General features: G+C 34.4%; 1 protein-coding gene across 1 annotated transcript; it reads left to right on the plus strand.

Moving 5' to 3' along the window:
• Positions 1-9,470: 9,470 nt before the first annotated feature.
• LOC143573504 (uncharacterized) lies at positions 9,471-14,065 on the plus strand (the record flags this gene model as incomplete). The annotated part of the gene is made up of 7 exons (XM_077058367.1): positions 9,471-9,547; positions 10,556-10,803; positions 11,626-11,781; positions 12,507-12,663; positions 12,748-12,890; positions 13,003-13,038; positions 13,637-14,065. Coding segments are annotated over exons 1-7 (1,245 nt in total), but the record flags the coding sequence as incomplete, so codon positions are not given.
• Positions 14,066-14,368: the final 303 nt, after the last annotated feature.

Here is a 14,368-nt window from a genome sequence, read left to right on the forward strand (position 1 = left end):
TTTTAAAGGATGATAAACAAACGGGTAAGGTACTCACTCTTTAACCCGCATTATCATGAATATTCTAGGTATTTGTTAGCTAAAAAATTATATAGTTTTTTTATTATTGTAAGAGCAATCGTTTGAACTTTGAATGAATGAAGAAAAATTAGATATTTAGATTTCATGTATGACTCGATCTGAACCGACTTGCCGACCTAAACCAAATCGACGACCCGAACCGAATCACTGACCCAAAAATTTTTGGGTCCGTGACTTCGATCACCGCTGTGACTATGGCCAAACTTCACCACTGGTATCATTCACGACATGCTGAACCTTGCTCAAATAATTCATAGCATTCGGGCCAGAAAACCAAATGTATTAAAAGCAAATTGGAGAAACACGTGTTAATTCTTTAAACAAGCTTTTTCGTGTTTAACAACTTTGCCGGATTCAGCCTTCAATGCAGCTTGACCCACAACAAACCCACGGTCCCCTGAGTCCAACAAGAAGAGACACTCCCGTAAGGTGCACACAAACGTGTCCCCGTACACACCCGAAAATAAGAATGACGATATATCGGTGGTGTATTTAGGCAACAAATATAACTCACGAATAGTTAGTTAATGTTCAAATACATGAAATCTGACATGTTTTCCATCAAAGACTTGGCTTGCTTTAGTTTGACTAGTTTCTGATAATTTATAAAACGTTTTCTAAACAAAAACTAAACAGGTGTTGAACAACCCACTAACAATAATAAGTGTTAAACTGTAATTATGAAATCCATAAGACCAAATGCGTAACAAAGTTTTTATGTCGGCCAACATTTGCATCACACACAGAATTCAATTGTTTTAGTTGACTGGTATATTACTTCACTTAGAAAATATCATACATTAGTTCACATTATAAGTAACTTTTCGCATTAATGATTTGATAGGCACCGGAAAAGGGTATACAGTATAGACGAACTTTGTGCTGCAATTTTTCAAAATCAATTGAGTTTGAAACCGACTGATTTAAACGGGTTTAGGGTTTGAAAAATCGGGTTTCACTGTTTGATAATGCTAGTGTAAACCAAACAGAACAAAATGTTAAAAAAATTTGTTAAAATATTTACTTTCTTAGTATATATATATACACTAGATTTTATCCTTCGTATTACGAGGGTTGTTTTACATTATTTGTTTTTAATATTTATATATGTATATTTGGATTTTAATTTTATTTATTGTAAGAAAGTTAATAATTAATATACTTGAGATTTGATAATAAAATGGTTTCACAAATAAATGACATGTTATAATCCGGTTTAAAAGCTATCTGGGTTTGCTTGAGAGAATGGTTGTTTTACATTTTTCGTTTTTTAATATTTATTTTTTGGATTTTAATTTTCTTTATTGCAAGAAAGTTAATAATATACTTAGAGTTTGATGATGAAAGGGTTTCACAAATAAATGATATGTTATAACCCGTTTAAAAGCTACCTGGATTTGGTGACCCATGACTCGCTTATGTTTTTTACTATAAAATTGTTTATTAATTATAAATAATATTTTTTTCTTTTTAAATTGGATATTAAATTTCAGTATATCCATATTTTATAGGATTTTCATATCAAATAATTGGTAAGATTAATTTTATTTTAATGAGATGTTATAACCCGTTTAAGAGCTATCTGGTTTTGGTAAGATTCATACCCATGAATTTGGGTTAAATCAATGAGAGACCTCCATTCAAAAATCAAGCAATCTGGTGGCTTCCATAAAAGGAGAGAGCGACCACATCACGACACGTAGGATTTTAGGGGTTTCGTTTATATATACTATAGATTAAATAAAATATAATAACTTTAAAGCATACCTTAGGTTCTTAGGACCTTAATTAGCGTTGTAGGTTCAAATCTAACTCATGTGTTATATTTTTGAGTTTAAGCCTAGGTGAACACCACTAGATGGATTAAGCCTCACAACATTGAACCTCCTGAGAGTTTTCCAAGGATTTTGTTTGTGTTCGATTTTAAAGAAAAAAAAATTATAAATACTTTTTAGTTTTAACACGTATTTATTAATAATGTAACTTTATGTACAATAATAAAATCAATTAAATATTTTTTTAAATGGTAAAAAAACTTTAAAAAAATTAAAAAAAAAACAATAAAATAAACTTTATGTTATAAACTTTGTTTAAATGATGCATTGTAACATCCTAGAATAATCCTATATCTATGTTGGACTAAAAATGTCGACATTGGAAGTTGAGGGATTAAAAATATTCACAAGACAAGTAATGAAAAAAATGAGATAAGGAAAATAAAGATATCTCATGTTAAGAAAATAAGGAAATTCCATCCCACATGGAAAGATGGAAAAAAATAGAAGCATTCTACATGGTATAAATAATGAAGATAATTTTAATCCCACATGGAAACAAGAAAATAAATGAAAGCTCTTTATAAGGAAGCAAGTTTCCATATAAATGTTACATGGTAAAAATCAAGCAATCTGGTGGCTTCCATAAAAGGAGAGAGCAACCACATCACGACACGTAGGATTTTAGGGGTTTCGTTTATATATACTATAGATTAAATAAAATATAATAACTTTAAAGCATACCTTAGGTTCTTAGGACCTTAATTAGCGTTGTAGGTTCAAATCTAACTCATGTGTTATATTTTTGAGTTTAAGCCTAGGTGAACACCACTAGATGGATTAAGCCTCACAACATTGATCCTCCTGAGAGTTTTCCAAGGATTTTGTTTGTGTTTGATTTTAAAGAAAAAAAAATTATAAATACTTTTTAGTTTTAACACATATTTATTAATAATGTAACTTTATGTACAATAATAAAATCAATTAAATATTTTTTTAAATGGTAAAAAAACTTTAAAAAAATAAAAAAAAAAACAATAAAATAAACTTTATGTTATAAACTTTGTTTAAATGATGCATTGTAACATCCTAGAATAATCCTATATCTATGTTGGACTAAAAATGTCGACATTGGAAGTTGAGGGATTAAAAATATTCACAAGACAAATAATGAAAAAAATGAGATAAGGAAAATAAAGATATCTCATGTTAAGAAAATAAAGAAATTCCATCCCACATGGAAAGATGGAAAAAAATAGAAGCATTCTACATGGTATAAATAATGAAGATAATTTTAATCCCACATGGAAACAAGAAAAGAAATGAAAGCTCTTTATAAGGAAGCAAGTTTCCATATAAATGTTTCAATGTGGCTAACCACTCTCCATGGTCCTAGTGGAGGGTGCGAAGCACCCGACGCGCACGGACTCAGACTCGGACTCGGGCGATGGGCGTAATGTGGCGTTTTGATGACGCACTTCACACACTCGCATCGCCGCGAGCCGCATAAGGGCCGCTTTAGTATTTTTGGAAAATGGAAGTATGATCAAGAAGTGGCAAGTTATCAAAGACGAGGGGACTAAAAAATTAAAAATCTAATTCCAGGACCCATCGCGCTACGCGATGGTGTTTGATGACGCAACAGACACGTGTCGCGACCGGGGGACACGTGGCAGACGCTAGGGCCGAGTCAGCATAACACGTGTCGTTTTCTGATATCGCGATACGCGATGCCCTAAAGGAAGGGACCATCGCACTACGTGATGGTGCCTAATTTCGGCTATAAAAGGGGAAGCTCACGGCATTTCATACCACACCTCAATCACACACTTTTACACACACTTAGTATTGTTTTGTGTGCCAACCTCGTAGTACGTGCCAAGCCTCAAGGTTCTGACGGTTTAAGCCTCAAATACACGATAAGAGAGTAGAAGTACTGCCCGTACAAGCTTAGGCATATAAACTCCGAATACCCGCGTAAGGTAGGTGTTCTGCCTAAATAATATTTTATTATTTTATTATTATATTACATGGCTTAGACCATAGTCGGGGATATAGCTAAACCTTGATCATATTTAAGCAATAATATAACTTTTCATAAATAGAAGTTATGATCAAATTAATATTTTCTTCATGCTTAAGAAACGTAAGCATTCACATACAAAGGATATAGTCAAAAATAATATAACTTTATGATTAAGAAATATAACATTCACAGGTTATAGTTAAGGTAATGTTTCTTCATGATTAAGAAACATAAGCTTTTACATACAAGAAAATATAAGTCAGAAATAGTTTCTTCATAATTAATAAACATTATATGCAAAAGATATATTTAAAATTTATGTTTCTTCGTGACTAAGAAACGTAAGAATTTACATACTAGGATTATAGTCATTCAATGTTTTTTCTTGAAGAAGAAACTCAACCCATGATTTGTAAACAAATGAAAGGACTACGGGTCTAAATATTTTATTCAAACAAATGATCAGTCAAGGTTTAAAGCTATCAAAACCAGACTAAATGTCTGTAGCTGGATCAAGAGACGGTCCAGGTATTTATATAAACCTATTTTATAATAGGTCAATCATCATTCATTCATAAAGGTTTTCAAACGAGATCACCACATCATTCAGACATGCAATCACAATCACAGGTGAATACGTTCAACCTTTTTATAACCTGAATACGTTAAACCTTTATAAACAGTCAAACATATTTATACTCTATAAGATAGACAGGTTGTTTGTCTTATTGAGTCAGTCAACTATTTGCATGAGATTACGTGATCTCTAAAACGTTATAATACAAATTAGAGAACAAAACAACTCAGACCGAATACGCATGTGTCTGGATCCAAACATAACTGTTCAGCCTAAACAATCAAAGGCTACGTAGCCGCGGGCTAACGGTCATATCTTGTCCTCCGGATTAGGCTACGTGGCTTGGAGACTTGTATGTGTGTAGGGCAGTGTTACAAATACCGGGTATAGCAAAATAACTGCTGGGATATGTTGATCAATCTATATTTGTATTATAATTGTCATTTAAATGTTTTTAGAGTCAGCGATTCACCAGCATATCGCTGACGTATTTTTCCCCACATTACAGGAAAGCAAGCATAGTACCGATAGCAAGGCATAAGAGTCATTTATGGAGTTAAATGCTCGCAGATGGAGATGACTCAGTTTTAAATAATTAAAACAAGAATAAACAAGGTTTGTAAACTAAATACTTGGATATTTATTATCCAAGAGATTTTCAAATTAAATTATTATTTTATTATAAACAAAGACTTCTGCTAATAACCCGCAACTCTGATATATTTACAAAACAGATACCAACTACTAGTCACATGCCTAGGCCCATATTTGAGGTGTGACATGCATATAAAAGATGATGACAATATTGTTATTTAGGACACTCTTAACTTTTATTCAACTTACCCAAAACATCAACCAACCACGTAGTGTATCTTATTTTTACCCAAATACCCAAAACTATCAAAAAGGAAGAGGACGCCATTTGTTGCCCAAGACTACCCAATAGCATCTTTCACCCCCGCAACGTTCAAATGCTCAGTTTCATCATTGGGTTCACAAACCCGAATTCCAACCCAATTGACGAATCCCCACCGCTTGTGGCGGTGTTCCCGAATGAACTTGAGCTATTGCTCGAGGATGACTACTCCACCATTATATATTCATTATTCTTTTAAAAATTATCATAAATGAATAAACAAGTTTTTTACTTAATTTGATAATAGTTCGCTATATAATTTAAATAGACTACACTTTTAGAAAAAAGTGTATGTAAAACCTTGATTATAATATACCCAATATATTTCATTCTTCATTTCTGTCGTCTCAACCATCTCCTCCATCGTTAATTCAGCATTCAGCATATGTTACACAAAATAAAAAATGGCTTATTAATTTGTAATTTAGAATATAACAATTTCGGGAGATACGCGCATCACTGTTTTGTACACTGTACTCTGTTCTAATTGGAGCAACAACTACCCACCGTCCAATGGTTATCCTTGGGCAGCAGATCTTTACTTTTCATCTCAAAAGTTTGTGCATGCATTATTTAACTCCGTCTTCTGATTCACCTCTTTCTTAATCTTGGGTGTCTCCTTCTTAGGTTATGCAATCGACTGGGAATTCAACCTTCGATCCGTTCTCTCTCTTATTTGATATGGTAGATTCAAGTCGCTAATTTTTTAATCGACCGACTCACTTTTGATATCAGTGACCTAGGGGTTTAAGTGAGAATGGCTTATCTACTCTTTGTCCTCAAAATTGTGCACATGATTTAAGTTAACTTTGATCAATTTCAATCCGATGCACTAATTTGATTGATTTTGGATTTTGCAGTACTTCAATAAACAAAAAAGTTTTTCTTCCTACACTCTCTTTCTGATAATGCCAATAGCCTTTTTTTTCGATTTTGAATTTTATTTGTTTCTGTTTGTGTGTATTGGTTGTTGTTCATGATTTCAAGTTATTTGCCATTTGAGGTAAGGTATTTTAATCTCATGTTTATTTGTGCAGAAGTTGCTATGGAGTTTTGGGTGCTTGCTTGAGCTTTTGTTGCTCCAGATTGCTAAGAGTATGTTATGGTTAATTCTTTTTCCAAATGTTAAAATATTCTTTGTTTTGGATATGCTTGCAACATGTTTGATGAAATGCATTTCTTATTTTAGGTGTATTCTATTGTGTTGCTAACGGTAGGTTTGGTTTAATATTCTTTGTTTTGGTTATATATGTTCGCAACCTATTCTATGAAATGATTTTTCCAAGTTTTGTTAATGCACATTTTGTTGGTTTCATTTTGTTTTTAACATCAATAGATCTTTTTGCGATAGCTTAGTTTATTTAGTTTTTTATGATTTAGGTTTTTTTTTCTGCCCACCAAGTATTTGATGAAGTTAAATGATCAAATGGTTTTTTTGTGACCAATTATTTTTTTCCTACAACATCTATAGTAAACATTTGGTACTTAGTTTTTGACTGCTGGATTGACCAATTTATCTTACATACTCTATATTTTTGTTGCAGGATCATATGTTTTTGCTAGATGTGGCAACTGGCAACCATTTTGGCTCATGTTTTGTTCAAGGTGCCCCTTCTTTTAAAACTCTAAAATAGCAGTTTATATGTATCCAAAGTTGTATATTTTATGAAAACAATGACCCTTAGAAATTCAAAACATGTATATCTTCTTGACTGACAATGTTTACGATGACTAGAATACTTACATAGCTATGGTATAATTTTAACTTTTTTTTTCTCTTTCAGATACTAAATATTAATATTATATGCCATTGCTATTTTGGGTGCATACTACTTTTTTTACACATGGACCTGCACAACTGTGGCTGGAAGTACAATTACAAACCTTTTTTAGGTTGCAGCTTCATTTTTTTGTTCAAAAAGCTAGCATACAATATGAATACTTTTTATTGTTTCATAGTTTTTTATCATAGTCATTACTATCAAAATCAAAATCAGATTATGTTATGAAGATTTATTTTGCTTTTGTTGTTTCCAGTTTTTCGGATTATTAGGGAGATTCGAATTGATACTTTAGTACAATCTGTCACGAAGCGCGGACATTAGTGGTAACGTTTGAACATCGTAAGACTCTTTGGTTACGATTTCACATCCCGCTGCAACGCGGCGTGTGAAAAATACTAGTACTAATATAAAAATGGGTATTGCATAATCAAAGGAAGACGAATTTTAGACGGGCCTCTAATTCTTAATAATATTGTGGATACTTTCAAATGTTCGAATGGTATATTACCTGTATTGAAGTTGGATTTAGCAAAGGCTTGTGGTTAACTTAATTTAGATTATCTCTATTATATCACGTCGTTTCTTTGGCTTGGGGATAAATGGTTGATGTGGATTCACGCATGTTTATCTTTTGACAGGGCATATGTTTTGATAAAAGGAAGTCCCTTGGAGGATTTTCAAGTTGAAAGGGTCCTATATCAGAGAGATCTTCTTTGTCTTTTTTGTTTATTATAGTGATTAAGGGGATTCATGTGATGATAGAGGATACTTTTCGAGTAGGTTTTTTAGATGAGCCATAATCAAAGGAGGTAATTTATCTATATCATAGTTGTTCAATGCCGATGATGATGATGCTATTATTCTGGGTGAGTGGTCGACAAGGAGTATTCAAACTATGATTATGACTTTAAATTGTTTCTATTTGACTTCAAAGCATTTTTGGAGTGGGGATGGATCAAAGAGAGGTAGTTTCGTTTGCAAAGTGTGTTAATTGTAAACTAGATAAACTTCTTTTTACAGTACCTGAGTGCAAATACGAGAAATCTTATAATTTGGGATGGGCTCGCTGAAAAATTAAGGAGAAGTTGTCTTAACTATAAAGCCAACTATTGCCTATTTTGGGAGAGATCGACACTTATTTATTCCGTGCTTGGTTCGATGAGGATATACATTGTTTGTCGTCCTTTTTTTATACTAATGAGAGCGAGGAAAAAAACTAGAATCTCTTACGGCAAAGTTTTTTAGGGTGGCGGGAGAGGATGATAACCGAAAGGTGTTACGGCTGAAAGATCATTTTAGCTAACAAAAGTAAAGAGGGTTTGTGTATGGGGAATTTGATGCATAGAAAATGACACACAAGATGAGGGCACGTCTCACGACGCAAAAGGAAATGCGCCTTACCGTAAGCATAACACATGGTCTAAATGTATCACGTCTAGCCTATTATAGCAATATCTCTACAATATGTATGCGTCCACTTTTTCAAGTTTCAACCTTTTAAGTATGTCTTTAACTAGGCTTGTAACTTTCATGCGTAACCCAAAAACCGACGTGAGAAATTGTTAACTCGATCCGGAACAGTTTTAATTTGGTTCGGCTGCTGGTTACTCGTTTTTGGGTTTCAGGTCATCCCGAAAATTTGAAATACCCGTTACGCTTTTTATAACCTAATAGTGTACATTCATTCGTTTAGTATTTAATCAAAGATTCATTCGACTCTTCTATTCATTCAATCGATTTAAGTTCTATGATTATTCTACTTCTAAGTTCCAATTGCTTATTTATTCTTCGAGTTCTACACTTTTCAATTATGGAACAGTTCTAAAGATTTATTCGATCGATTTCAAGTCCATTTGATTTTATAGGTTTTGTTTGATCGCATTTTTTCAATTATCTAGTTTTTTGTTCGATTGCATCCATCTCTATTCTCAATACTCGGTTAAATAAACATTTTTCATTAATTTCTTTTAGCTCTCTAGGTCAAATAATCAAAACCTAACTAATCAAACATGATAAAACCCGAACCCAAAAACCCAAAGAAAACTAAAGCCGGGTTTCCATTCTAGATTTAAATTTATCAAACCCTAAGAAATTAATAATAAAAGAAGAGAAAACCCTAATTCTGTTTCTGTGACATAACAACAAACTCTCAATTCATCATCAACGGTGACGTTGAGACAAAACTAGGGCTTTTTTTTTTCAATCCCCCAAATCGAATCCTCATAATTGAAGTGGCATTTGCATCTTACAGATTCATTCTAGGGCTCAAATCCTCTTCATTCCATTGATTGCTGCTGGTATATGGAAGTGGGATGAATAGCGTCTTCAGTGAACAGATACTTGCCGACAAGCTATCCAAGCTCAACAGTACTCAACAGTGTATTGAAAGTATCCTCCTTTATATGTTTATTATGCTAGTCGATGTGGGATGTACCTGTTCATTACTCATCTTTTGCCTTAATTCTTTCTGCAAAATCTTCTAAATGTCAATTTGTATTAGGACCTATTTAATGATATCACTATTATGCTAGTTATAGGAAGCAATAGAAACTCAAGACTGAAATCATTGATCTGAATATCAGTTTTAATGGTTAAACCATTGAGCAATGAACATAGCTATTGGACTTTTGAATATTAGGTATTTTACTTTTGTGTTGAGAGTTCTGAAATCTGATATATGATGACATGCAACAGTTCATGATAAGATATTCTCTTACCATACTTGATGATGCTTGTGTTTTCATTTATTTTTTATATTTTATCATATGAACAAGAACAACGCTTTGTGGCTTATAATGGTTGCCCTGGTTTTAAAACGCACGTTTCATGTAGTTATGGGTCAGAATTGGTCAAAACCAGGGTTTGTAGGAAGTTTGTGTGTAAAAACTAAAAACAACCTCAGGGATGAAGATATTATGAAAGATTTGTAGTTTATTTGGTTGTACATAGTTTTGTGCCTCACATACATAATGTGCGTGCCATTTAGTTCTGGGCCAAGTTTGGTCAAAGTTAGGGTTAATAGGAGGTTTATGTGTAAAAAAACCTCAGGGGTGGATAACTGGATAAGTTATGAAAGGTTTGTTTGATAAATAGGTTATTATGTAAAAGAGATGCCAAATATTCAGCTTCTGGTTGTAAATAAAAGCTTATTTGGTTGTACATAACCTTGCGCCTTACGTACATGATGTGCTTGCCTCATGTGGCTTTGGGTCAAAATTAGGGTTGGTAACAAGGCTATGTGTAAAAACATAAGTAATGAAGAAATTATGAAAGGTTTACTTAACAAATAGGTTTATATGTAATACAGACGAAAGTGCAGCTTCTGGTTGTAAATAAAGCTTATTTGGCCGTACATAGTTTTGTGTCACATATTGTTGTTTTCTTGACTCTGTATAGCACTGTCTCATTGGTGTATATTTCACCGGAGCAAAGCTGAAGTGGTTGTTACAACATGGGAAAAACAGTTCCACAGTGCTGAGGTGGCTCAAAAGGTTCCTCTTTTATACCTTGCAAATGATATTCTTCAAAATAGCAAACGCAAAGGAAATGAATTTGTGACCGAGTTTTGGAAGGTTCTACCGGGAGCCGTTAAAGATCTTACTGAAAAAGGCAATGATCATGGGAAAAGTGTTGTCACCCGACTCGTATGCATCCTTAAACTCTTCTTATATGTCTGTTTTTTTTGTCTCTATTTATGTGGATGTAGAATTAAACCCTAAGCTATAGCTGGTTACTTAACTATAGGCCTGGCAAACTAGGCAGGTTCAGGTTACTGGCCAGAATGTGTTCTAAGCAAAATTAGTTCGGGTCAAAACACGTTCTAAGCAAAATGAGTTCAGGTCCAAACAGGTTCTAAGCAAAATGAGTTTTAAGCAGAATGGATTCTAACCAAAATGGAATTGGATTAAACTGAGTCGTTTTACAAAAATGATATCCACTCCACCCCACACCCGACCCCCACCCTACCGGGAGTTAAGATGAACTGTTTTACTTCTACAAAAAAACGTATCCACACCCACCCCATTTCACCACAGGTTAAAATGAGTCGTTTTAGAAAACAAGTATCAACCCCACCTCACCCCTCCCCACCCCAAGTCAGGGTAAAATGAGTTGTTTTAGAAAAAAAGGTGCTCACCCAGCCACCCCCATCCCCACGGCTGCTGTAATGGGATATCGATGATGGTGGTGGAATGTCGATGGCGTCGGGGGTGGAGTGCTGGTGTTGGTGCAGATGAAGACACAAATGATCATGGGTAGTACTAACACATTTGAACCTTTTTAAGTTTTTTAACAGTTACCTGTTTTGACCTGTTGACTAATTAAAGGCAACCCAATTTGACCCATTGACTAGTTTAAGGTGACCCAAATGAACCTGGCTCATATTAACCCATTATTTGAACAATGGGTCATGATTGCCACCTATACTTCAATTGATCTATTTTTAACTGAGTTGATGTGAATGGCAGGTTAATATATGGGAAGAAAGAAGAGTGTTTGGATCCAAAGCAAAGAACATTAAAGCTGTGTTGCTTGGAGAAGAATCACCTCAACCGCTTGAGTTCTCAAAAAAACGTCCTCGTTCTGTGAAAATTGTTAAGAGAGATTCACGTTCCATAAGAACGGTCAGTAATAATCAGATATTCAGATTATTAGTGAAATCATATTATATTTGACTCACAACTGCTTATAAAAATAATTTTCTTGAGTGTAAACAAGTCAAACTGGCTTGTGAGCCACTAGAGATCGGCTCATTAAAAGCTCGAATCAAGCTGGCTCATGAGCTACCCAGAATTGTGTCGTTAAAATTTTGAATCAAGTCGGCTCGTCATCTACCCGAGATAGGCTTGTTAAAACCCTGAATTGAGTTGAGCTTAAACCAACATGAGCCTGAGCTCGAGCCTTGAAATAAGCTTGGCTAATAGACGAGCCTGAGCCCAAGCTAGCTCATGAGCCTATTATTTATAAGCTATTTCATGTATTAAGTATAATTCTAAAATAATGTTAAAAAGCTTAATAATATATGTTATGTTATATATAAAAACTGTAATTAAAAATATATATAAAATTAATCAAATTGTATATAACTTAATTAATGAATAATAAACAAGCTGAGCTTCGAGCTTTAAAAAACTAATCACGAGCCAAGCTCAAGCTTTTGAATGAGAGCTCGAAACGAGCTGACCTCGAGCTGAGTCAAACTTGGGCTCGGCCATGTAGCCAACCTTATTGGACCTCTACCTAAAATTTACCTAATTTTGCTGGTGGTTACCTGCACATTTTGCCATCTATTATATCTTTACAATTTTGGTCATGTGACTTCTTTTTATCAATTTTATCTTTTATTCAGAAACTCAGTATCGGAAGTACAGCAGAGAGAATTGTGTCAGCTTTTCACTTAGTCGTGAGTGAAAACCACGGTGAAGATGAAGAGATGAATAAATGCAAATCTGCGGTTCGGCGTGTTAAGAAAATGGAGAAAGATATTGATTTGGCATTAAAAAATGGTAGGTTTATTTCAATGCGTACATAGTACAAAGTATTATTATATGGTCCAAGAAATGTGCTGACCAAAAACTCGGTCAATGCAGGTAAAGATCCCAAAAGGAAGAGTTTGTCTAAAGAACTTGAGGAAGAAGAAAATCTGTTGAAGCAGTGCATAGAGAAACTTAAAGTTGTTGAAGCGAATAGATTGGCCCTTGTGTCTCAGCTGCGTGACGCGTTGAATGACCAGGTATTATTATTACATTTGTTATTGTTATTATTAATACATATTATTGTTTTATACTTTACAAACTAAATGCTATAGGAAATGATATTTTGTTTTTGCTTTTTTATATTTTCAGGAGTCCGAGTTAGAGAATGTTCGCACCCAAATGCAGGTATGTTTGTATACTTGTTTACTGCCGTTTTAAACGCGCTCTGAGGTGTTTTGATTCCACAATGCATGTACGAGGCGTGCGCCACGTATGCAAGGCGTTACCTGATAAAAAGTACTGATTTTTTTGGTGGATAATATTTATAACTTGTTAAGTTCTAAACACAAAAAAAATTAAATAAATATAGTCGTAATGTTAATAATTAGTAAAGTTTCCTCAAGTTTAAAAGTTATGGATTTAGTCCCCAAACACCTATATTGCTTTTATAAATCGTCTCTGGGTTAGGTAAGATTATACCATCGGTTGAACAAATCTAACCACTGATTCGGCAGGTGTTTTCGAGTATTTGAACAAATTAGACCATCAATTGAACAATTCTAACCACAGATGAAGAGAACATCTTATATTTTATTGTTTAAACGTTAACAACTTAAATATTATTTTCAAAGAATTATTTAATACTTTGTAATTGTGAGGCGTATGCCATGTGCGCGCATCGGCTTCTGGGATCAAAATGCATGAGTGCCAAACACTTTATAAAACCAAGATAACGATAATGGTAATAACAACAATACTAATAGTTGTTTGTAAACATTTTCAGGTGGCGGAAGCGCAGAAAGAGAAAGCAAAAAACACGCGCAAACGTCTCGAAGACGAAAACTACATAACAGACATCAAAGCACCATCTGTTGATGCTTCTAACATAGCAGCACAAGTTGCAGATAAACTTACAGCTTCAACCTCCTCTCAATACATCATGTCATCTGTTCTCTCGACTCTCGCAGCTGAACAAGGCCTAACAAAAACCACCCCTCTTCCCGTCTCTTACCAACCGCGTTTACCAAACTCCCAACAACCTCAATTTATGCAACCGCCTTCGCACCAATATTTGCAACCACCTGCCACCACATTTCCGTATGGCGGTGTCAGTACACCGCCAATGCCTCCGCCACCGTCTTATATGATGGTTCCTGTGACTCATCAGGGGCTAGACGTGCACAAATCGGGTTCAACTGGAAAACCCGAACCGGTTCGAAACCGGTTTTTTCACACCGGGTTGTAAAATGGAACCGGTTCCAATCAAGAACCGGTTCGGTTCCCGACCCGAACCGATGCCCAGATATGCTAACTTTTAAGAACCGGGTAGGGTATGAACCGGAACCGGTTTTTACGTAAAAACCGGTTCCACCGGTTTTTTTTGAAATTTAAATATTATAGCCGTTAGGAACCAGTTCCAACGGCTATATAGCCGTTAGGAACCAGTTCCAACGGCTATATAGCCGTTTTTGACCGTTGGAACCGGTTTTTTAACTACAAATAGGTTATTTTCTTA

Source organism: Bidens hawaiensis, unplaced genomic scaffold (assembly GCF_021521415.1).
Source record: "Bidens hawaiensis isolate Kalapana, Puna unplaced genomic scaffold, B.hawaiensis_p1.1 tig00026469_1, whole genome shotgun sequence".
NCBI lineage: Eukaryota > Viridiplantae > Streptophyta > Magnoliopsida > Asterales > Asteraceae > Bidens > Bidens hawaiensis.